This window comes from Adiantum capillus-veneris, chromosome 25 (genome assembly GCF_014529385.1).
Source record: "Adiantum capillus-veneris isolate H3 chromosome 25, ASM1452938v2, whole genome shotgun sequence".
In the NCBI taxonomy this organism is placed as follows: Eukaryota; Viridiplantae; Streptophyta; class Polypodiopsida; order Polypodiales; family Pteridaceae; genus Adiantum; species Adiantum capillus-veneris.
In genome coordinates, this window is record NC_140955.1 from 52,053,270 (window position 1) to 52,076,772 (window position 23,503).

Here is a 23,503-nt window from a genome sequence, read left to right on the forward strand (position 1 = left end):
GGGTGGCTTGTTTCCTACTATAGCTCTCTTTTACAGTCTTCTTATGCTTCCTTGTCTCCACTCTTGATGTATCTCCCTAGTGTTATTCCATATATCATTAGTGGTTTTTCCTTTCGATTTTGTAATCATGTCATATCCCGAGGATGTTTCACTACTAGCCTCATTATCTAGGATGCCTATGGGCTCTTTGTAATTCTACAAGTGATTCAAGCGTTCAACTCCCACTTTTTGATTGATTTTGAGAGAGAGAGAGAGAGAGAGAGAGAGAGAGAGAGAGAGAGAGGTTGTCATTCATTATTTGTCCGCACAACAACAATTAATTCTTCGTCTATAATCAATAATGGTCCCATGCTCCTTAGTGATTAGGCTCACAATGGATAAATGATAGTAGCAAGCCTTTTTTTTTCCGGTTCACTTATAAGAGGGGCATTAACTAAACATAGTCTTATGTATATGCAGGCCTCTGGGATAGAAATTTGTTTTTCTATGTCTACATTGAGTGATAGACATTTGTGTTCCTATGTCTACATTGAGTGGTGGGTCATGCACACACTTTCTTGTTCTCTTATGTAGGCCATTGTGACTTTTCACCTTGTTTTGGCCATCATTAGCATGCCATGTTGCACTTATGGCCAAAACAAGCCATGTTGCACTAATGGTCGCAAGGCTTCCTTTCTCCTATGGCTTGCAGCCTCGCTGCTCGGAGCATCTCTCTCTCTCTCTCTCTCTCTCTCTCTCTCTCTCTCTCTCTCTCTCTCTCTCTCTTTCTCTGCGTGTACACGCGAGCTGGGTGAACTGGGCGATGGGCTCACGACGGTGCTGCCTTGCTCTTTTTCTGTCGTCTATTGAATGTCGATGACTTCTAGCGATTGTAGCAGCTCACGTAAAAAAAAAAACCACGTCAGTGGTATTTTTTAAAAACTATAGCCTATATCTAACCTCATCGTCTGTCAGCGCAAAACTTTAAAAAAGTCCCTCCATGCCATTAGCCACAACATGGCATGCTAATGATGGCCAAAACAAGGTGAAAAGTCACAATAGCCTACATAAAAGAGAAAGAGATAGAGAGAGAGAGAGAGAGAGAGAGAGAGTCTTCGACGGGAGAGAAACAAAGAGAAGGCATTTCTTGAGGGGCGGTTAATTTTTTCTAGACCTTTCTATTTAAAAAAATAGAAAGTCCTCCAGGTCCCACTCCAATTCCACAAATTGAAGGAGCACTCTCAGCTCAGCATTGTCCAAGATTTTATACAAACACATCTCCATGATGTGGGTGCCCTATTCCCAACAGTTCACAATTGAGCTCCATGTCTGAACTAAGACCGAATGTATATGTATTATTACGTATTATATTAGCCTAGGCTGCGTGATAAATGGAGACCGTGCTTACGAAGCTTGCACACAGGACGCTAAACTGCGGCATGTCGAAGCACTGCCACGCTCTCCTTCGTCAGTTTCTTCCTCCTTCACGTATTCACCCTTTTTCGCCCACTTGCACAGCTCTCAGCTGCAGAAGACAGGTTTGCGCGTCTTCATCATGTTCTGTTTCACTGCCGGACATAGCGGCCAAAGAACAGTGTTTACCCGTCAATACCGAGCTTCATCTCTACAACACAATGACAAGAAAGAAGGAGAGATTTCGTCCTTTAGTTGCTGGGAAGGTGGGCATGTATGTTTGTGGTGTCACTACCTATGACTACAGTCACATCGGCCATGCCAGAGTCTACGTCAGTTTTGATGTTCTCTTCAGGTATACATTCTCTTTGTCTGCTCTTACGTATGAGGCATGCCTGTGTATATCTATCTATCCACGCTCACATGCATAAACACACATATAAGCACATCTACGCCACATGAGCACGTATGTGTCCGCCACAAAATATGTCAAGCACATACTTGTACAGAGACCTATGGGACCAGGTTGATAAATGATTCTCGATGCTCTAGTATTGTGGTGATGAGAATCGCAATGGAGAGCCGGCATTGTGGGTAGGAGAGGAAAGTGTGTAGGTCTAGGTCATGGCGGAAAATGTGAGGGAAGCTCATGAAGTTATAAGCTTCTTGGGCTTGTGTTCTTACTACCGGCGATTCATTCGAAAGTTTGCAGAGGTAGCTTCTCCTTTGCACATATTGAGACAGAAAGGAGTCCCTTTCTCATGGGACCGACAGAGGTGACTGTCTTTTAGATACTAAGCGAGAAATTGACTACTGGACCAATATTGACTGTGCCGGATTTAAGTTCGGATGTGAGCAAAAGCTGACCACTCTCTCCAACTTGCAGTGAGCATAATGTGCAGAGTCGATTTGATTTTTCTCCTTGTCCCAACACCTTGTCTTGTATCGAAGGGAGTGGGAGCTAAGCTGAATGGTTCCGATAGCATAGTTACTAGGAACGGGAAACCGGAACGGGAACGCGGAACGGGAACGCCGAACAAAATGCCATTCCTTGTTACGGGTACTCACGTTTGAAACACGGAACGGGGATTCGGAACGGGAACTTGGAATGGGAACGGGGAACGGAGACCTGAAAATGGCCATTCCCTGTTACTATGTCCGATAGTGCATATCACCAACAAGGGGATAGGCTCAAGCATATAAGGGTGAGTACGGTTTCTGTAATGGGAGGGCATCACATGTCAACTCAAAAGAACAAATTGGATTAGACTTTTAACACTTCAAACACCTGGAGAGAGAGAGAGAGAGAGAGAGAGAGAGAGAGAGAGAGAGAGAGAGAGAGAGAGAGAGAGGTATCAGATGATGCCAAGATTGAGTAGGTGAGTTCCATCGCAAAGAAGTGCTTACGGAGAGTGTTTCCAATGTGACAAGTTGCTGTTTTTTCGGTTTGCAGCCCATAAATGTCGTAGTGGGGGTTGATTCACGAGAAGGAACCCGAGAACACACCTGTTGTGTGTTTAGGATTGGAAGAGAAGGTTCTCTGCCACAAGATCTCTTCCAAAAAGTTATATATATATATATATATATATATATATATATATATATAGAGAGAGAGAGAGAGAGAGAGAGAGAGAGAGAGAGAGAGAGAGAGGCACGGCGGAGTTTCTAGCCCAGAAGCACTCGCCCCAAAGATTGGTGCCCCTTTCGGTATTTCTTTATTATTGATCACATCAAGGTACAACTCCCGAGGGTCCTCCGCTCTTAGACTCTACGTCCATATGCTCTATAGAGCGAGGCCCCAAGGGTCCTTATAAACATTACAAGGGATGCCCAAAAGTGGAGCCCCAAAAGCATCAGGTTCAAAAGCATCTTGGCCCAACAGCTAGTGCTAGGGGTTGTCAACGCGTTTTGTGGAAATCCGTACAGGGTCATGTCAGCATCGCAAATCGTGCAGGTTCGTATGGTCTGTTACTTCTTCTGCATCTTTCAGTAGGGTTTATACCCCTCTCTGTTCGTCTGTCCTTTAGGTCATGCATTTCATCACTTTGTAACAACGAGCTCGAGGGCTTGCTACGGATGCGACCGGCATGCGAAACGGAGCTCAAAAGAGGAAATTACACCTTGTTGCATATTTTTGCAGGTTTAGGGTTTTGACCCTTTTTGATCCCTAATAGCCGCAGGAGCTTCTGGGAAACTAGGGGATCGCGGTACAGGTGTTTTGGTGCATTTCTGGGGCGAAAACAGAGAATTCAGTGTGCTGTAATTTCTCGCCAAGTTTGGGAAAGTGCTCAAATGCACCGGGAAAGTCACCTTTTGCATGGAGATTTTGTCTGTGAAGCCTCCTAGTGCGGTTGTGTTGCCGAAATTGGGCTAGAGTAGGTCATTTTCAACCCAATAAAAGGGGGATAGCTCGTAGGAACTTACAGGGTTTTCTTCGAAGTTTAATTGAAAAAAGAAATACCAAAAGGGGCACCAACTTTTGGGGCCAACGTGGTGTCACTGTCTGCTTGGAAGCACTCTAGCTAAGCTGTGGCTTGTTTGAATTGTTGAATTTCAGTCCTAGGTTTCTTGGTGACGTTCCTTCATGTGTAAAGTTAAACAGTGTAAAGATGGGGTGAAAGCTAAGACTACTGCCCCTTAGCGAGACTACAGGCCGGTTTCAAGGTTCCGTCGTTGGGATAGAATCACTTTTTCCTTAAGAACCGAGCCTTGGTTGGTTTTTGGCGAAGACACAGAGTATAGGAACTCGGAATTACACTATGGCTGATAAAGCGAATGACACCAGGGAAGAGGGCCATACTAAAACACATTGAAGTTTTCCACCGAGAATACCTCTTGAACCTCAGCATAATTTTTAACTTCTTCAGCGAGCACTTAGTAGAATAACTATGCTTGTAGACCCTACTCACTTACCTATTCCTTTTCAATACCATCCTCATCGCCATCTTCTTCTGCCCTCATGTTATACTTGTAACATAGCCGCCCCCCCTCCCCCTCCTGCTAATTTAAAAAAGATGAACCCCTTGGACAAAAAGCAACACGGAGCAATATCTGTTAGAGTTAATCATTCTTTGTTGCTTCACGTTTTGGCATTTTTTGTATGGCGAGTAGTTTTCTCTGGCTGGCCACCAACTGCATTGCATGTAGGATGCATGGTTAAAAATTTCCAATTTAGTCCGGCCGCAAATTGCAAGTGGGTATGTACATCATACCACATCATCACTTTTTTTTGCGCAAAACATATGTCAGTGTGTGTCTCGGCTTCATTTAGGTTTTAGGCCCCTTGGCCACTACTCTGTAAGTTAGGAATTTTAATCCTAACCCCTTTTTATTTTTAGGCCACTCGTCCGTCCTCAGTAAGTAGGTACGTCTGTTGTTTCTTCTGCTGTTGCTAGGTTTTAGGCCTCTCGACCGGGATTTGTAAAACTCAATCAAGTTAGTTGAAAGTCATTTCGAGAGTCACTCAATGTTTCTGATGCAAGACAAATGATTACAAATGCAAGTGCAAGAGATAAAAGAGGAGAGAAAATATGTGCATGACATAGAGGATTGTCACGCGGCACATCCAACCCTATGTGTCCGTGGACAAGCTACAGCATGAGAGGGTTCAATTCAGTCAAGTCAGTCTAGGATAGGAAGTGATCTGACACTTTTGTGTCTGTTTGCAGACCGTGCATGACTATACACTTAGAATAATGCATATCCTCTGGTTGCACATAGCACGATCATCAGATTACAGATCGAACCCATCGATAGCATTTTTACAGTGCATAACCTATTTTCCCTATTTTTGACATTTTTCACTTATTATTTTTAAGCGACTTTCGTTGGAGAGTAGGTAGGGCAATTTTGCTAAGTTTGTATATAAGCAAACCTAGCGCTAGCACTTTCTGGCAGAAGAGGCAACAGGAGCACCTTGCTCAACCGACAACTTCTCAGCAGGACCACCACAGTGGCCTAGCGTTTTTGCCCAACAGCAGAGGCTAGCGTTTCCAGTTCCAGATCAGCCTTTGCGTTTTTGCATTGCAGAGCAGTCCCGGCGACCACAAGACAGCAGGTCTCCTAGCGTTAGCAGTTTCTACAGTAGTTAGCAGATTTCCACTGCAGCAAAAGATTTTCAGTCCTAGCGTTTTTGCATCTGCAAGACACCTCAGCGTTTTTGCAGATCTTCGCAATAGAATCAGCCCTAGGACTAGCGTTTTCAGTCTTAAGCCCTTAGACATAGCAGAACAAGTCTCGAACCCCTCGTAGATCTCACCTTTCCGCAACAGATCCTCGCTGCACGGTCAGATCCATCGAAGTCTGCTGTTTCAGCTCGGAAAACATAGATTTCAGCATCTGCGTTTTCAGTGCGTCGTCGTCGCATCATCGTCATCGACATAGAGTCAGAATTCAACAGATAAAGATTTGCAGATTTCAGCCATTAGCATTTTCAGATTTCAGCCCGTCTCGTCGTCGTCCTCATCGTCGTCGACATCGTCGGCAAGTCCAAGCATTGTAGAGATTTGTGCAATCATAAGTAGACCGCTCTCTCCAATGAGAGTGGGGCCTTTGGAGGAGGGTTTGCCGACATTCCGGTGTCGTATTCTTCTCTCTATCTCTCAGTCTCATGCAGGTCCATTCACAGTGTCCATTCACTTGTTTGTGTCCATTGCACTCTCTCACTAAAAGAACGGAAGGCTCTCCCTTCCGTAAGTAAAAGAAACCATTGAGCACAATTTGGAGCACTCATCTTAAGCAAAGTTCAACATTCATTCCGCTGCACATTACATTGGTATCAGAGCTTTGGCAGTGTTCTGCATCATTTAAAGAAAGTACCACAAGAACCACATAATTTTTTTTTTTTGCTTGTTGCGGTCGCACGTAACCTAAGTTCTCTTGGGCGTGTCGATTCCTAATTGTGTTTTTGAAGAGTGACAGGAATCCCAAGAAAGAAGGGCTTGTCCAGCCTCCCTTTGTGCCTCTTTTCACTTATCGAGAGTGGACCATGCACTTAGCGGCCGGCCAATCGACGTGAGGTGGGAAAAAGTAACCTTGGCGTGGCACAAGGCCGCCAAGGGATGCACCCGCGGAAAAGAGCAGAACTTGGGTGAAGAGAAGACGTGAAGCAAGAAATGCAGAACGAAAAGCAGGAATAGAGCGTGAACACGAAGAAATAATGGCAGCCATAGAGCATGAGCACAACGAAAGGAAAGCCGCCTTGTTTCGATTCTTTTCTCAAGTACAGACACAGATGCAAGAGATTCTAGAAAAGGAGACTCTCAGTCTCTTCTTCTCCAAAGCATGACACACGGGATTTGCATGATGATAAGCATGAAGACTTGCATGACAATGACAAGCATGATGATTTAGATGACAATGACAAGCATGATGATTTGCAGGAAGATGATGTGATTATTCACGAGCATGATGATGTGATTGTTCACAAGGTTGATGGTTTAGTTGATACTTTCTCTAGTGAAGCTAACCTCATCGCAAATTCGATCAATCACCAAGAACCGATCTTGGCTCTCGAGCCTAGGTCGAGAGAACTCTCTCATGAAGAACTGATCTTGGCTCTCGAGCCTAGGTCCAGAGAACCCCCCCAGGAAGTATTATGTGTTCGCATGATTAGTCAGCACTCATTGTTCGAGTGTTTCATTCGTGATCGTTTCTTGTATTTTAGTCAGTGTCTTTATGTGATCCCTTTTCCTAGGCATGACATCTTGTCCGTTGAGCACGATTTACTCATGGATGCGCACGGATGTATGCGGAAAAGATGAAATGTTTGCATTCAAGGAAGTCACATTCCATGTCTATTCCTTGGCATGACACATTCGTAGAAAGAACACAAGACAGTATGAGCACCAAGCATGGGCATTTCCGTTGTGAATTGCCAGAGTTGATTGATTTAGATCAGAAAGACAAGATTCGATCTCATTGTTTGTATGTCTTGGATGAATGGAGTGGCACTCCATCTATTTGTTCATCTACATTGCATGCACAGTCTTTTGAGACGACGAGATTTTTTCCAGTCACTTTACATGGAATAGGTATGTTCATGTTTTTGTGTTTGAAGTGGTTTCAAGAATTTTCAGCCATGGACATTCTTGAAGAAGGTGGACCTATGTCCATAGACACAGTTGAAGCATTGAAGGAGCTACATATGATTTTGTGTCGCTTTTGGCGTGGCCGAAAGAAGCAAGCGTTGCAGACCTTTATGAAGCTCAAGTATCGCATGACCCACGCATCAGAGTGGGCCGGCGAAGAGTCCTTTTTAGGATTCCGGATGTTATTGGCGATCTCCCTGGACGCCATACAGTTCGGTACCAGCACCTCACTTTGAAAAGGAGGGGATGTCACGTGACGCATCCAACCTATGTGTCCGTGGACAAGCTACAGCATGACTAGGGTTCAATTCAGTCAAGTCAGTCTAGGATAGGAAGTGATTTGGCACTTTTGTGAGTGTGTTCGTAGACCGTACATGACCATACACTTAGAATATCCTCTGGTTGCACATAGCATGATCATCAGATTACAGTCAGAACCCATCAGTAGCATTTTTACAGTGCATAACCTATTTTCCCTATTTTTGACATTTTTCACTTATTATTTTTAAGTGACTTTTGTTGGAAAGTAGGTAGGGCAATTTTTGCTAAGTTTGTATATAAGCAAACCTAGCGCTAGCACTTTCTGGCAGAAGAGGCAACAGGAGCACCTTGCTCAACAGGCAACTTCTCAGCAGGACCACCATAGTGGCCTAGCGTTTTTGCCCAACAGCAGAGGCTAGCGTTTCCAGTTCCAGATTAGCCTTGTCGTTTTTGCATTGCAGAGCAGCCCCGACCACCACAAGACAGCAGATCCCCTAGCGTTAGCAGTTTCTACAGCAGTTAGCAGATTTCCACCATAGCAGAAGATTTTCAGCCCTAGCGTTTTTGCATCTGCAAGACACCTCAGCGTTTTTGCAGATCTTCGTGACGGAATCAGCCCTAGGACCAGCGTTTTCAGTCTTCAGCCCTTGGACACAGCAAAACAATCCCGGAACCTCGCAGATCTCACCTGTCCGCAGCAGATCCTCGCTGCATGGTCAGATCCATCGAAGTTTGTTGTTTCAGCCCGAAAAACGCAGGTTTCAGCATCTGCGTTTTCAGCGCGTCGTCATCGCATCGTCGCCATCGACATCGTCATCGACATAGAGTCAGAATTCAACAGATAAAGATTTGCAGATTTCAGCCATTAGCATTTTCAGATTTCAGCCCGTCTCGTCGTCGTCCTCATCGTCGTCGACATTGTCGGCAAGTCCAAGCATTGTAAGGATTTGTGCAATCATAAGTAGACCGCTCTCTCCATAGAGAGTGGGGCCCTTGGAGGAGGGTTTGACGACATTCCGGTGTCGTATTCTTCTCTCTCTATCTCTCAGTCTCATGCACGTCCATTCACAGTGTCCATTCACTTGTTTGTGTCCATTGCACTCTCTCACTAAAAGAACGGAAGGCTCTCCCTTCCGTAACTAAAAGGAACCCTTGAGCACAGTTCGGAGCACTCATCTTGAGCAAAGTTCAACATTCACTTCCGTTGCACCTTACAAGGATTTTGGCTTTGACAAAGAGATTGGCATGGACGAGAGAGAGAGAGAGAGAGAGAGAGAGAGAGAGAGAGAGAGAGAGAGAGAGAGAGAGTCTATGATTGGCCAAACGAATGCAGGGATTGGTTGCGTCTATGACCTCGACGCAAAAACCCTAACTGTAAAACCTGTCACAAGCTTATTTACCGACTCAATGGTAAAGGAAGCTATACGCCACCTTTTAGACTTTGTGTGCAATTCTGTTGAGTTTTCTCATCTTTCTTTGTAAACTTGTTTGCATTCTTTGAGCAAGGGTTTAATAAGTCTGAAAGTGTGCATGTATAGTTTTGCTCTATTAAGGTTGTAAGGCAATGATTAAATGTCCTTTTTCAAGTTTTGCTATTTTTTTCTTCCATGCAACCTAGTTGATAGTGGATTTGACTTTTGTAGGTGGCTTTGACAGATTTTTGATGCACCTAGGGTTTGACGTCAAATATGTTCGAAATTTTACAGATGTGGACGATAAGGTAAGAACGTGTTTTGTTTGGAAATCTGCATTTCAATTAGCTTTGGTTTCAAATAGCACTTATTGCCTTGGTATGAAGATTTATCGTGGGGAATTTGTCACTCTTGCCAACCATGCTAGGTCTACAAAGGAAGGAGCACCAAGGAGAGGGGGAGCATTCTCAACTAAATGGGTTGTTTGGGAAGGGGGGGGGGGGGTGTGTGGGGGGGGGGGAGGCATCTCTTGAGGGCATCACCGGGTGCCTATCTTGCAAAAGTTAGGTGATCTTGTAAAATATTGGCATATGAGTTTGTTTTTAGTAATTTATGTGAAGTTTTTTTTTTGTGCGATTTTTGTTTTGTTTTGCCTATCTTTAAAATTTGTCTTTAAAAAATGAACGCATCTACAAATAACAAATTCTTATAAATATAAATAATGAGATCTTAATTTTGGGTCCTATGGATCAAGGTTTTCTAAGTAGTGATTCTAGTAAGGGATTACATACACTCAATTGCACGTTATTGTCGATGAGTTTTACAATGTAAGAAGCAACTTATTTCAGGACCCCACTTATTGGTGGTAGGCCTTCTATACAAGGGACTTTTGGGAAGTGTTGTGTAGCGTCAGTTTTAAGCTCACATAGTTTTTATCGAGTTTTTAAACAGGTTCACATTATTATTTTAAGGTGATTGGCCCACTTTAATAATAAGATGAAAAAAAGGAAGCACTCCCCTTCTTAGCTATAGCATCAGTTTTAAGCTCATAGAGTTTCTATCGAGTTTTTAAACAGGTTCACATTATTATGTTAAAGTGACCGGCCCACTTTAAAAATAAGACAAAAAAAAGGAAGCGCTCCCCTTGGCTGAAAACGCAATCTCTCTCTCTCTCTCTCTCTCTCTCTCTCTCTCTCTCTCTTTATTCCAGTGCCACACTATCTTGCTATTGTTACGGGCATAGTTACATGGGACGGCGGGACGGGGACGGGGACGGGACGGCAAAAGTCAGGAAATGGGGACGGGGTCTGGAACGGCAAAAAAGAAAAGAGTTTTTTTGGCATTTTTTGACCTACACACATGCCACACACATAGAGCATCACTTTGACCACAAATTTACACTAAATGAACCAAAGAACATGAGTCATATAGACACAAATGTGCTAATAAAACATTGAGAAATGAGGACCCAAAGGGTTTCTTTTATAGCCATTGGGGTGCTTCAAAGCTCAAACATATGGCTATTGGAGAGGAACTAGCCACTAGAAATGATCAGTTTTTCAAATTTGAGAAAAAGTCCCCTCCCATCCCTTGCCGTCCCCGGGACGTTTTGCCTGCTTTCCACTTGGTAGCCCATTTTCAGTCCGCCTCCACCCGTCCCTGTCCCGGAACCGGGCGTCCCCTGTCCCTAGGGTCCGTCCCTTTCGTCCCCTGTAACTATGGTTACGGGAGCTTTGTCAGCTTTTCATACTGGCCACAGGAGCCTATATAAGCAGCCATAGCGTTCACTCTCTACTCAATTTTGCAGCGCTAGCACTAGGAAGTTTTGTTGTCAGAAATCTACAAGTGATCTCTTGAAGTCAACGTGCAGAAGTTGCTATTCCGTACTTTGAGTGATAGGTAAAGCTTGTGAATATGCTATACAAGTTGTCATTTTTTTGTTCGTGCTTTTTGCAGGGACTCCGTAGCGGAGCAAGAGCAAGGAGGCCTTGGTCTACGCTCGGGAATTCCGGAATGGTCTGTGGAGTCTTACGATCCGGGTGTAGATGAAAACAGAATTAAGAGCTCGCCTCTCAGAATTTCTCGCACGGCAAGGAAATGACCATCGAGTGAGATTTAGAACAAAGGCGTCTCTCCGGTTCTTGTGCTTGTAAAAAGATTCTCGCCAATAAAGATTCTCTTTAAGGGGGGGGACCGGCCCATCTTTTGGTCCCCAATACACTGTCGATCGTCTTTATCGTCTCTTTTGGTTGAAAGTTTATTTATTTTCAGCTTATTGATTATTTGTGCGCGCTCTCGTTTGTGACACAAGGGGTGTTGTAAGCACCTATCACTCGTTAGGATCTTTAGTCTTCAAGCCGGCATGGATTTGAACTTTGATTCGACTACAATGTAAAATACTTGTACTCATTATACAACTTTGACCAACAATCTTGATGCCCAAGGTTTGCTTTCTTTTCCGTAGTAGCTAGAAATAGTCATAGTTTCTATAAAGAAAGGTCTAAGATTTTGGCTAGGTTTAATTCAAAGAAAATGCATAAGTTTTGTGAGGATTCTATTCAATGGGCTCCCATTACACCAATACATTCATAAAATCTCTTAAACTGTTGAGATGCTTATGGAAAAAGAATGCTTTTGTATGTTGTCCTTAAAGTTTGGTTCACATCTCACAAGTTATGTAATTATGATGTTCATGATAGATAGAAAATTTGCTATTTAAATCTATCAACGTGAGCCTACATAAATATGTCAAGTGCCCTTTTGGCACCAAGCAATGTTGGAAGCTCGTTAGTCCACAAACACCCTAGCTAATGTGGAAAATGAAGTAGTATTTTACTCATGTGGGGTTGTACACGAACTCACATACTCCAACAAACATTGAAACTTGATGAATTTGTGCCAAAATAACACTTTGTGCTTAAAACAATCCACTGGCCCCAAAAAAATTGGAGCAATAGAATGTTATTTTGGTATTGTACTCCTCCTTTTTGGGCTAAAAAATCCTTTCTAGGACAAAACTTAGTGTTGATGTAGACATATAACCACCTATATTGGGATTTGGAATCGTAAAAGACAAGGAAATGTTAGCTTTTTTGTTATTTTTCTTGAAAACAAGTGCAAAAAGGTGAAAAGACAGTTTTTGGTATACTATTTCCTATACTTCTAACTAATCCAAAACCTTTCCACTTTTGAACTATTACTAATCTTAATTGGCGAGAGAAAATCTCAACCGCAATGGTCTTTTGAGGGTTTGTAAGTGTTCCACAGCTCTAACCTAAAGGATGAAGATGAGACCCAAGAAACATGCAATGTAAGCAAGCTCTCAACATTGTGTCACGTGACACATCCAGCCGTATGTGTACGTGGACAAGCTGCAGCATGATCAGGATTCAGTCAGTCCAGTCAGTCTAGATTAGAAGTGATATGGCACTTTTGTGAGTCTATTCGTAGACCGTGTATGCCCAGTCCCTTAGTGTAGATGCATATCCTCTGGTTGCACACAGCATGATCATAAGCATTCCCATCAGAATCCATTAGGAGAATTTTCCAGTGCATTTAGCCTATTTTACCTATTTTTGGCATTTTTCACTTATTAAATTAAGTGACTTTCCAACAAAAGTAGGTAGGGCAATTTGGGTAAGAAAATATATAAGCAAACCAAAGTTGGCACTAAATGGCAGAAGAGGCAACAGGAGCCAAGCTCAGCAGGCAACTTCTCAACAAGACCTTGGTGGATTCCCTCCAAGCCAGAAGAACCCTTGCCCCTAGCATTTTTCTCATCAGCAAATCCTCGCTAGAAGCAAGATCAGACATAGCGTTTTTGCATCAGCACCATCGCCAGCAAGTCAAACCTTTTGGCGTTTTTGCCTCATGCAACCATCGCCAGAGAACCTTACAGCTAGCGTTTTTGGGAACCCATTAGCCTAGCGTTTTCAGCCATTATGACCTCATCCTGCAGAGATTACAGTAGCAGATAAAGACCAACAAGATTCAGCCCTTAAGAACCTCAGTTTTCAGCCCTAAACCTGCAGATTTTTAGCGTCAAAGACTCATCGAAAACAGCCCCCAAATCAGTGTTTTTGGACTAGTCGCAGATTTCAGCCCATCGCATTTTTGGACAGCATAGAAAGATTGTAGATTTCAGCCCTTAGGTCGGTGTCGTCATCCCCGTTGTCGTCGTCAACATAGCCTAGACTTGCATTAGTCCCATGCATTCCATTTGTACCAGATTGTGCAATCATAAGTAGATCACTCTCGATCACTCTCGTTGATGAGAGTGGGGCCTTCAGAGGAGGGTTTTACGTCTCTGGTGTCGTATCTCTCTTCTCTCTCTATCTCTCAGTCTCATACACTTGCACGCACAGTGTCCATTCACTCATTAAGAACGGAAGGCTCTTATCTTCCATAAGAACAAAAGGAACCTTGAGCACATTTCGGAGCACTCATTTTGAGCAAAGCGCAAACATTCATTCCGCTGCACCTTACATTGGTATTAGAGCTTTGGCAGTGTTCTGTATCACTCAAGGAAAGAACCACAAGAATCACAAGAATTTTTTTGCTTGTTGCGGTCGCACGAACCCAAGTTCGCTTGGGCGTGTCGATTACTAATCGTGTTTTTGAAGAGTGACAAGAATCCCAAGAAAGAAGGGCTTGTCCAGCCTCCCCTTGTGTCTCTTTTCACTCATTGAGAGCGGACCGTGCACTTAGCGGCTGGCCAATCGACGTGAGGTGGGAAAAAGTAACCTTGGTGTGACCGCAAGGCCGCCAAGGGGTGCGCCCGCAGAAAGGAGTAGAACTCGGGTGAAGAGAAGATCCTTCTCAAACACGGTTTGCAAGCAAAAGAAAACCTCAAGAACCTCAAGACCCTCAAGAACCCAAGAACCCAAGTTCCTCGTGAACTTAAGAAACCAAGACCACAAGAACCCACAAGAACCCACGACTTCAGAATGGTCATCACTCGAAGCGGAATGGATACTTCGCTTGGAGGTGATGAGCATTAGAGAGGCGAACAATTTTCCCCACCAGGAGGTTTTTCCGACCCTCCCCCTTTCCCATCTACATCAAGGATTACACTAACTCCAATGGAGGCTTTGGAGCTGATTTTTATGGAAAGGAACTTAGAACGCAAAGCAAAAAATGCAGAAAGAATAGCAGAAATGAATCGTAGACACACAGAAATAAAAGCAGAAATGGATCGCAGGCACGCAGAAGACAAAGCAGAAAGAGAAGCAGAAAGAAAGGCAAGACAAGAACAGCGCGAGCGACACATGCAAGAGTTCTTGTGACTCTTTTCTCAAGTGCCGGCACAGATGCAAGAGATTCAGGAGACGGAGACTCTATCGGTCTCTTCTTCTGCCAAGCATGACACACATGATTTGCATGATTATGAGAAGCATGATGAATTGAATGATAATGATGAGCATGATGATTTGAATGACAATGATAAGCACGATGAATTGGATGATAATGATGAGCATGATGATTTGGATGACACTGACAAGCATGATGATTTGCATGATCAAGATGTGATTTCTCACGAGCATGAGGATTTTCATGAAGATGTGATTGTTCACAAGGATGATGAGTTAGTTGATGCTTTTTCTAGCGAAGCTAATCTCATTGCAGATTCGATCAATCACGAAGGATCGATCTTGGCTCTCGAGCCTAGGTCCAACGAACCCCCTCAAGAAGAACCGATCTTGGCTCTCGAGCGTAGGTCCCAAGAACCAATTCAGGAAGTACTATGTGTTCGCATGATTGGTCAATACGCAACATACGAGTGTTTCATTCGTGATCGTTTCTTGTAGTTTAGTCGGTGTCTTTATGTGATCCCTTTTCCTAGGCATGACGTATTGTACGTTGAACACGTTTCACTCATGAATGAGCACGATGTATGCGGATTGTTCATGAAAAGCTAGAAAGTATGCATTCAAGGAAGTCACATTCCATGTCTCTTCCTTGGCATGACAGATTTGTAGAAAGAGCACATGAGAGTATGAGCACCAAGCATGGGTATTTCCGTTGTGAATTGCCAAAGTTGATTGCTCTAGATCATAAGAGAAAGATTCGATCTCATTGTTTGCATGCATGTGGTGAACGGTTTAGCACTCTGTCTATTTGTTCCATGGTTTTGTGTTGGAAGTGGTTTTAGGAATTTTCAGCCATGGAGATTCTTGAAGAAGACAGAAGCATGACTCTCGACGAAGTTGAAGCATTGATGGAGCCACAAAAGACTTTGTGTCGCTTTCGGCGCGGCGCAAAGAAGCAAGCATTGCAGACCTTTATGAAGTTCAAGTACCGCATGACCCTAACCTCAGAGTGGGCCGACGAAGAGTCCCTTCCAGGATTTCGGATGTTGTTGGCGATCTCCCTCGACACCATACAGCTCGGTACCAGTACCTCACTTTGAAAAGGAGGGGATGTCACGTGACACATCCAACCCTATGTGTCCGTGGACAAGCTACAGCATGATTAGGATTCAATCAGTCCAGTCAGACTAGATTAGAAGTGATCTGGCACTTTTGTGAGTCTATTCGTAGACCGTGCATGCCCAGTCACTTAGTGTAGATGCATATCCTCTGGTTGCACACAACATGATCATAAACATTCCCATCAGAATCCATTAGGAGAATTTTCTAGTGCATTTAGCCTATTTTACCTATTTTTGGCATTTTTCACTTATTAATTTAAGTGACTTTCCAACAAAAGTAGGTAGGGCAATATGGGTAAGAAAATATATAAGCAAACCAAAGTTAGCACTAAATGGCAGAAGAGGCAACCGGAGCCAAGCTGAGCAGGCAACTTCTCAACAAGACCTTGGTGGATTCCCTCCAAGCCAGAAGAACCCTTGCCCCTAGCATTTTTCTCATCAGCAAATCCTCGCTAGAAGCAAGATCAGACATAGCGTTTTTGCATCAGTACCATGGCCAGCAAGTCCAGCCCTTTGGCATTTTGCCTCATGAACCTGCAGATTTTCAGCATCAAAGACTCACCGAAAACAGTCCCCAAATCAGCGTTTTTGGACTAGTCGCAGATTTCAGCCCATAGCGTTTTTGGACAGTAGTAGAAAGATTGTAGATTTCAGCCCTTAGGTCGGTGTCGTCATCCCCGTCGTCGTCGTCAACATAGCCTAGACTTGCATTAGTCCCATGCATTTCATTTGTACCAGATTGTGCAATCATAAGTAGACCACTCTCGCCGACGAGAGTGGGGCCTTCGGAGGAGGGTTTTATAACGTCTCTGGTGTCGTATCTCTCTTCTCTCTCTATCTCTCAGTTTCATACACTTGCACTCACAGTGTCCATTCACTTTGTTTGTGATCCTAGCATTCTCTCATTAAGAACGGAAGGCTCTATTTTCCATAAGAACAAAAGGAACCTTGAGCAGAGTTCGGAGCACTCATCTTGAGCAAAGCGCAAACATTCATTCCGCTGCACCTAACACATTGGCATCATGCAACTGACTGACCAATCTAGTCTACAAGGATTGAAATGGACGGCCAAATATTGCCTCGTAAGGAGTTCTACCAATGGTAGTGGAATAGCAGTCGGTCAAAGTTTGCTTGTACTTGTAACAAACTTGGACACTCCAAGTCAAGATTCTACCGCGACACAACAGAGATTCAATTTAAAACAATTCACAATCCACACTTGATTCGACACGGCCTGGCGTAGTTCCGTGCCTAGAGATATTGGCCCCAAAGACTGGTGCCCCTTTCGGTATTTCTTTTTGTATTAATCTGTGTTCAAAGTACAAGAGAGTGGGTAGGTGCTCACTCTCAGACTCTTCGCCCAAATGCTCTGAGAAGAGAGGCCTTGCCCACTTATTTATTGATAGAAGGGATGCCTAAAAGCAGAGCCCCAAAATCAAAAGCTCTTAAGCTTTTCAAAATAAAGCAATTTATCCCCAAAAGCTGCCAAATCAGCCATCGTAATTTTCAGCCAGCGTCAAAGCAGGAATTCCACTGTCAGCGTAAAAAGCGGAAATCCGTACAGCAGGCCACGTCACCACTGTTAGCGTGAAATGCGGCGGAAAATCCGGGATTGCCACGTTAGCCTGTCTCCACGTTTTACGGGCTTGTCCACTTACTGCCAGCTGATGTGAGTGTGTCCGGGCATGCCACGTCACCGATTTGTGACATACCCCCCTCTTGAAAGCATTGTAATCGCCCTCGATTACGCCTGCAAAACAGACAGAGGTCATAGACTGTCTTAGCAAACACTGGCTGTTAGTACCGACGCACTAGGAACAACACATCTAGCACATGTACCAATCCACAATCACATCACAGGACATCACATGACAAATCACATTTAAATATCATTCTAAATCTCAGACCATGATTAATCGGCAACGTATTTAGCAATCACATTTAGATCCAGTTGGGACCTCACAGATGTCCGATTAACTAATTCATATTGCAATCATGTCTAGAGAGATTTATGAGACCGAAATACTGCAGTCATTTCGTCTATCAGTCCTGCACTTAAACAAATCAAGTACAAATCAATCAGTATCATTTTTATTATCGGGAATTCCAGTTCATAAAGTCATAGAGCAGAATACTGTTAGCTCAGCAGTATCCCTGAAACCCAAAAGGACATCAGTGACTCTATATCAAATGAAAGTATCGGGGCAATTTGTTGACAAAGGAGTGGACTGACTCCCCTCTTGTGCATACCCGTTGCACTAGATTCGCCCATGCTGAAATTGGGGTTTCTATCGGAGTAGACTATGCTAAAGCGAATGCTTCAAGGTAAAGGTTCACAATCTGAGGAGTATTTGCTAGGTCCTCCTCCTCCATCCACTTCACATCCAAAGCGGGATAGTTCTTGAATTTAACCAAGAACCGCATTATCACTTTACCTTTATCTTTCTATCTGTATGTGCCAATATTTGTTTTGGAACGAGTATCTCCTCGCTTTCCTCCACTTCGGGTTGCTCATCTGGCTCCCCATCATCGGGCACATCGCCTTTAAAAGGCTTCAAGAGACTCACATGAAAAGCATTGTGAATTCTCCAAGTATCGGGCAGCTTTAGTCTAAAGGAGACATCATTTATCTTTTCTTTTATCTGGAAAGGTCCATAGTATCTCATGCTAAGCTTTGAAAAAAGCCGCTCCTTTCCCTCTTTCTTTCTCAGGCGTGCCTTCTTAAAACGTAAGAGCACCCAATCGTCCTCCTTTAATTTTTGTGTATTTCCTAAGATTTCTCTAAAGCCTCCCGGACCTTGGCAAAAGTAGGGTCCAAGTCCCTCGTATAGTGGTCGGATTCAAAAATCTTATCTTTCGTGCTTAAGAAGGGTGGAACCTTCGGAGCACCTTCAATAATCTCAAATGGCGCCTTCCTCGTCGAAGAGTGGATCGTGTTATTGTAGGCAAATTCCACCAAAGGTAAAAACCTTTCCCATTGAGTCTTCTGATCCGAAATGTAAGACTTCAATAAATCGAGTACGACTGTATTTGCAATCTCAGATTGCCCATCTTTTTGCGGATGGAAAGATGATGAGAACTGCAACCGTGTGCCAATATTCTTCCACATAGCCTTCCAAAACAAACTCGTGAATCGGGGATCTTTGTCAGAGACAATTGTCTCAAGCATGCCATGTAATCTGAAAATATGGGCAATGAACATTCTCGCTAAGTGATCCGGCTTGATTGTTTTCTTCACTGGAATGAAATGAGCTTGCTTGCTAAATCTGTCAATGTCACGTGCACATCTAACCCTATGTGTACGTGGACTAGCTACTTCATGACAAGGGTCTGGCAAACGCGCATAAATCCCCTAGTACTGTACATGGTCATTTGAGAAGCCCAACTAGAGGGGCATTACCATTTGTGCAAAGGGGAGAGAGAGATGCGCAGAGCAAACCATTGCGCTACATAGAGCAAGGGAGAAGGCAAGCCTTCCATTAAAGCTTTGAGCACCTGGGTCCGGCACCCACTACTCTCTCTCTCTCTCTCTCTCTCTCTCTCTCTCTCTCTCTCACACACACACACACACACACACACACACACACACACACACACACACACACTGTGTAGCACACTCATGAAGTCCAAAACTTAGCCTTTTCCTCACTTTTGGACGCCCCCTCTTGAATGAGGCTTCTGGAAGGTGTGTGTTGGCTTGCATGCTGGTCCTCTACTACCAAATGTCCATTTGACTCCCTTTGGTTTAACTTCCTAGTACCCACCAACTTAAAAGTCCTGCCGAGTGGCCTAAATGACTTTGAACTAAACTTAGCCAACCTTTTACCGCTCGTATTTCAGTCCCGACTGGCTCGACCATCTCGTGGTGACGTGCCCTTCTTTGACTGCGAGTGAAACTCTTGGCCAACGACCGTTTCACACTGGCCATGCAATGTCCGAGCATTTGTGATTTTAACAAGAGGGTCCCAAAAATCAAATAAAAATTAAGGGAAAGAAACCAACAAATATATATAGTGGTTGTCACAATCTCGTGACATACCCCCCTCTTAAAATCGCAAACGTCCTCGATTGCATGCCATATATACATGTCACAGATGATTTAGTGTGGTTAGCACCCTTTTATCATGGCATGTATCCGCAAGAAAGACTGTCAAACATGTGTACAAATGACTTAATGAGACTTCATACTTTTGTCAAGCAATGTACACTGCTATTGCACTGAATCCTTACGTACATGTGAGGTGCTAGCTCTATCATCACCCCTCTTTTGAGCACGTGCCAAGCACTTTGACCTTTGCTCTACTGAAGTGACTTGAGTTGGGGAATACGTGGGTTGCAAACCAAAAGCTTTAAGGTAACACTGCAATACTTTGGTGACTATACATGCCATAGATGATTTAGTGTGGTAAGCACCCTTTTATCATTGCATGCATCTGCAAGAAAAACTGTCAAACATGTGTACAAATGACTTAATGAGACCTTCATACTTTTGTCAAATGATGTACACTTCTATTGCATTGAAACCCTTGTTGGATGCCAATGTTACCATACATGGGGTTTGGCATCATGCCTTGCATACCCCCAAAGACTGTTTCCGGCATATATTGCTGGTTTCCAGGCGCATAACCAGCCATGCTCTGAAACACAAATCCATCCCCAAAATACCCAGGATGTACCATGGGTGGTGGAAAAACTTGACGCATAGCTTGAAAATTGGTTCCGTGTCCATTTAAACCAACTTTTGGACTCCGAAAGATGGCTGGCTGAACTGGTGAAGCCTGTGGAATAGGCGTCCTAACCACCTGTTGGTGGATAGAAGGAATTTGCCTTGGAGCCCCAACTGACTCCGCAACATGCGAGTGCTCCTTGCCCTGCTGGGACGCATAAGGGACCTGGGTTTGAGCCTCAATGGACTCTCCTGCATGAGAAAGTTGCCTTGTCTACTATGACATTGATGGAGCTAAAAGAAATTCCATAAACCTGGGATTTTGCACCAACCGAGAAAACACGTTCATAGCAGCAACCGTGTCCTGAACGTGTTGCTAGATTGGCTTTATCTGAAAGGAAAATAATTCTAAATGAATTATTGGAATTTTAAGTGCGGGTTTTTCTCACTGGAGACATCCGAGTACAGAGTATTTCCAGTGCGTCATTCAGAGTAATGACGGGAGCCCTGTGGAAGGGAATATCTACAAGGCCACCAGGAACGGGTACTTCTGATGCGTCACATCGGATGGGTGACAGGGAGCATCGGAAAGAAGTATCTGACCATCCGGGAACGGACATCTCTGATGTGTCATAGGATGGGTGACATAGAGCATCGTGAAGGAGATTGTACCGTAAGTTCGGTAGGAAAAGACTAGGTGATGGGTATTCCTGATGCGTCACAAGGTGGGTGACAGGTGCATCGGAAAGGGAATATCCATAGTCAGGAGGAAATTCCAAACTGTGTTAGAATTGTGCACAAGGAAAAGCAAGCACTTGAATGAAAATGGGTTTAGAGGAAACTTTGAGGAAAAACGGATGCTTTCTGAGAAAGCGGGATTGCTTTTTGGGAAAGCAGATGCTTTCGTCTATGTCTGCATTGCAACTGTGGATGTGATTGCATCCAGGGACGCTTGGGAAGTGCTGCTGTGAAAGCATTGTTTTTAACCTATAAGGTTTTATTGAGTTTTTGGGCAGATTCAAACTATTTTTAAAATACGCCGGCCGCCCACTTAATAAGTGGGCAGCCATTTGATAAATAAAGTAACAAATCAGCCGGCGTTTTCTCTCTCTCTTTTTCTAGTAGAACAGTGGGGGGGAAAAAAAAAACCCAGCCGCGATCTCTACGTGAGCAGCCTGCGCTCAACTATTCGTGCCGTGGCCAGGTGCTATAAAAGCATCACATGCCCTCACTTAGAGGAGGAGATCAATTTTTGCAAGAAGATGCTACTGCAAATTTCATCCGCAAAGAAGACGTTGCCGGTGATGTCCATGGCTACCCCAAGTGTACCAGATGTCGCCAAGACCCAGTGCGCGAGTTCCGTTGCGAAGAAGTGTGTCACGATTGTGACTTGTTACACTCTTCTTGATTCATTACAGATGCAGATGCGAAGTGTGACTAACCCAGGAGGACTCCTGTTCTCGAATGGTCACACCCCTTCGCCCAAAAGACATACCTCTTCGCCAAAAGCCACACTCCTTCGACGACTAGTCACACCCCTTCTCCTTACGGATGCGACTCTTCAACCAATGGTTGCAGCTCTTCGCCGAAAGGATGTGTCTTTTCGCCTAAAGTCATGTCTCTTCACAAAGAGACATGCCTCTTCTCTGATGACTATTCAATTCCTATAAAAGGAACCCTTGTATCACACTTTCAATCAATCAAACACAGAGTCTTCTAAGTCTTGTTCTAAGTTCATTTTCAGTTTCTTAAGTCTTAATCATGAGTTTAAGCACTTAATTAAGGATTAGCGACTAGAATCCTTACAGTGGTATCAGAGCAAATTTTTCCCGGAACCCGAAGGTTGTGAGCCTCTCACCCTCGCTGCAACTCTCCCCCTTCCCGGAGTTGTATGGAAGCAGAAGAAAGATGGCCAGGACCCATGTCAGCATGAGGTAATCTTTTTTTTCAACCACTTACATAAAGATAAGCAGAAGATGGCAGACAGAGTGGGTGTTGCGGAATACCGGTTGCTCTCTTGGAGTAAGTCTCTCCAGCAGTAGGTGACTCTTCGCGTGGACGACTTGCGATTTTTCCCATGAAGAGTCGCACCCCCCCCTTGCGCATCTGACGCGAGCCAGTGCATCTAGGCCGCCCCTTCACCCGGCAACTCACACACTGCAGCCCACGTTGGCAGCGCTGGCTGTTTTCGCTGGAGGCAACGTTCGATTTTAATAAGCACCAGCGCAGCGTTTGGGATTAAATTAAAAAGGCCAGCATTGGATTTTAAAAAAAGGCCACCCTTTTAATTAAAAGGGTTTTTGGCCGGCCGCCCAACCCAACTCTTAAGTGGCACCCTTTGGGGATTAATTAAACAAAAAAAACAAAAGGCCAACGGCAACCAGCGAAATGACTAACCAGCGCTAGCGTGAAGGAAATCCATCGCTCTCTGTTCTGCTAATTCTCAACGCTACCTATTCTGGCCATCGCCAGGTGCACACGCGGGCTTGTTCAGAGTCATGGAAGACGATGCCCTCGACGTGCCCGTCAATTTTCTCTCGTACATAGACGAGGTGCCCGAAGAAATACTGCCAGAAAATCCTCCTCAGGCTCCCGAAGTGATAATTATACCAGATACCCCCGAACCAGAACCCGTACCCGAATCGGAACCCGCATTCGAACCGGAAGTAATTCTCATTTAGGATTCCCCATCTCCAGTTCCAGTTCCAGAGGAAAGACAGGTTCCCGACTTCATTCCGGCACCCAAGCCTGCTCTTGTACCTGCATTACAGCCAGCAGTGTTGCCACAAAATTACTTGGTTTATGTCACTCATCGGCATGCCTCGCGCTCACAGGGCATATCATAGTTACGTGCGAGCCTCTTCATTTGCCACACTACGAGCACATATTGAGCCGGTACCCCCACTTGGCCTATTCTCTGAAGGAGTGTTGCGTGGATTCAGTAAACGACATCATTTCCCAGCAGCCTTTAGTTCGGGTTCACAGTGAGTTACAGCTTTTGGACTACACGCCTTTGACGCCATACGACACACCTCCTATCGACGAGGTGGAAGATATCGAGGATTCGGATCTTGGACCAGATTTCTTAGAGGAGTGGGACGCAGCATCAGCAGCAGCTTCACCCTTTTACGACAACCACACCTCTCCAGCCTCTCCGAGATATTCCCTCTGAGCCGTCAGAATGTCAGAGACAGGCAGTGCTGCACCAGACGATCCGATAGCCATCCTCAGAGAACAGATGTCCGTCCTCCAG

The 23,503-nt window shown here is 44.3% G+C and overlaps 1 protein-coding gene across 2 annotated transcripts in view; it reads left to right on the top strand.

The window, feature by feature from the left end:
• The first annotated feature begins 1,302 nt into the window (after positions 1-1,302).
• LOC147424882 (cysteine--tRNA ligase, chloroplastic/mitochondrial-like) overlaps positions 1,303-23,503 on the top strand; it is a 42,916-nt gene continuing 20,715 nt past the window's right edge. Inside the window, exons 1-2 of one of the 2 annotated variants that reach the window (XM_086500242.1) lie at positions 1,303-1,747; positions 9,399-9,462. In XM_086500242.1, the coding sequence (XP_086356368.1) occupies positions 1,371-1,747; positions 9,399-9,462 (441 nt within the window). In that variant the 5' untranslated portion in view covers positions 1,303-1,370. Of the gene's footprint in view, positions 1,748-9,385; positions 9,463-23,503 lie in introns of both variants that reach the window. The other variant, XM_086500243.1, reaches the window with a different exon arrangement.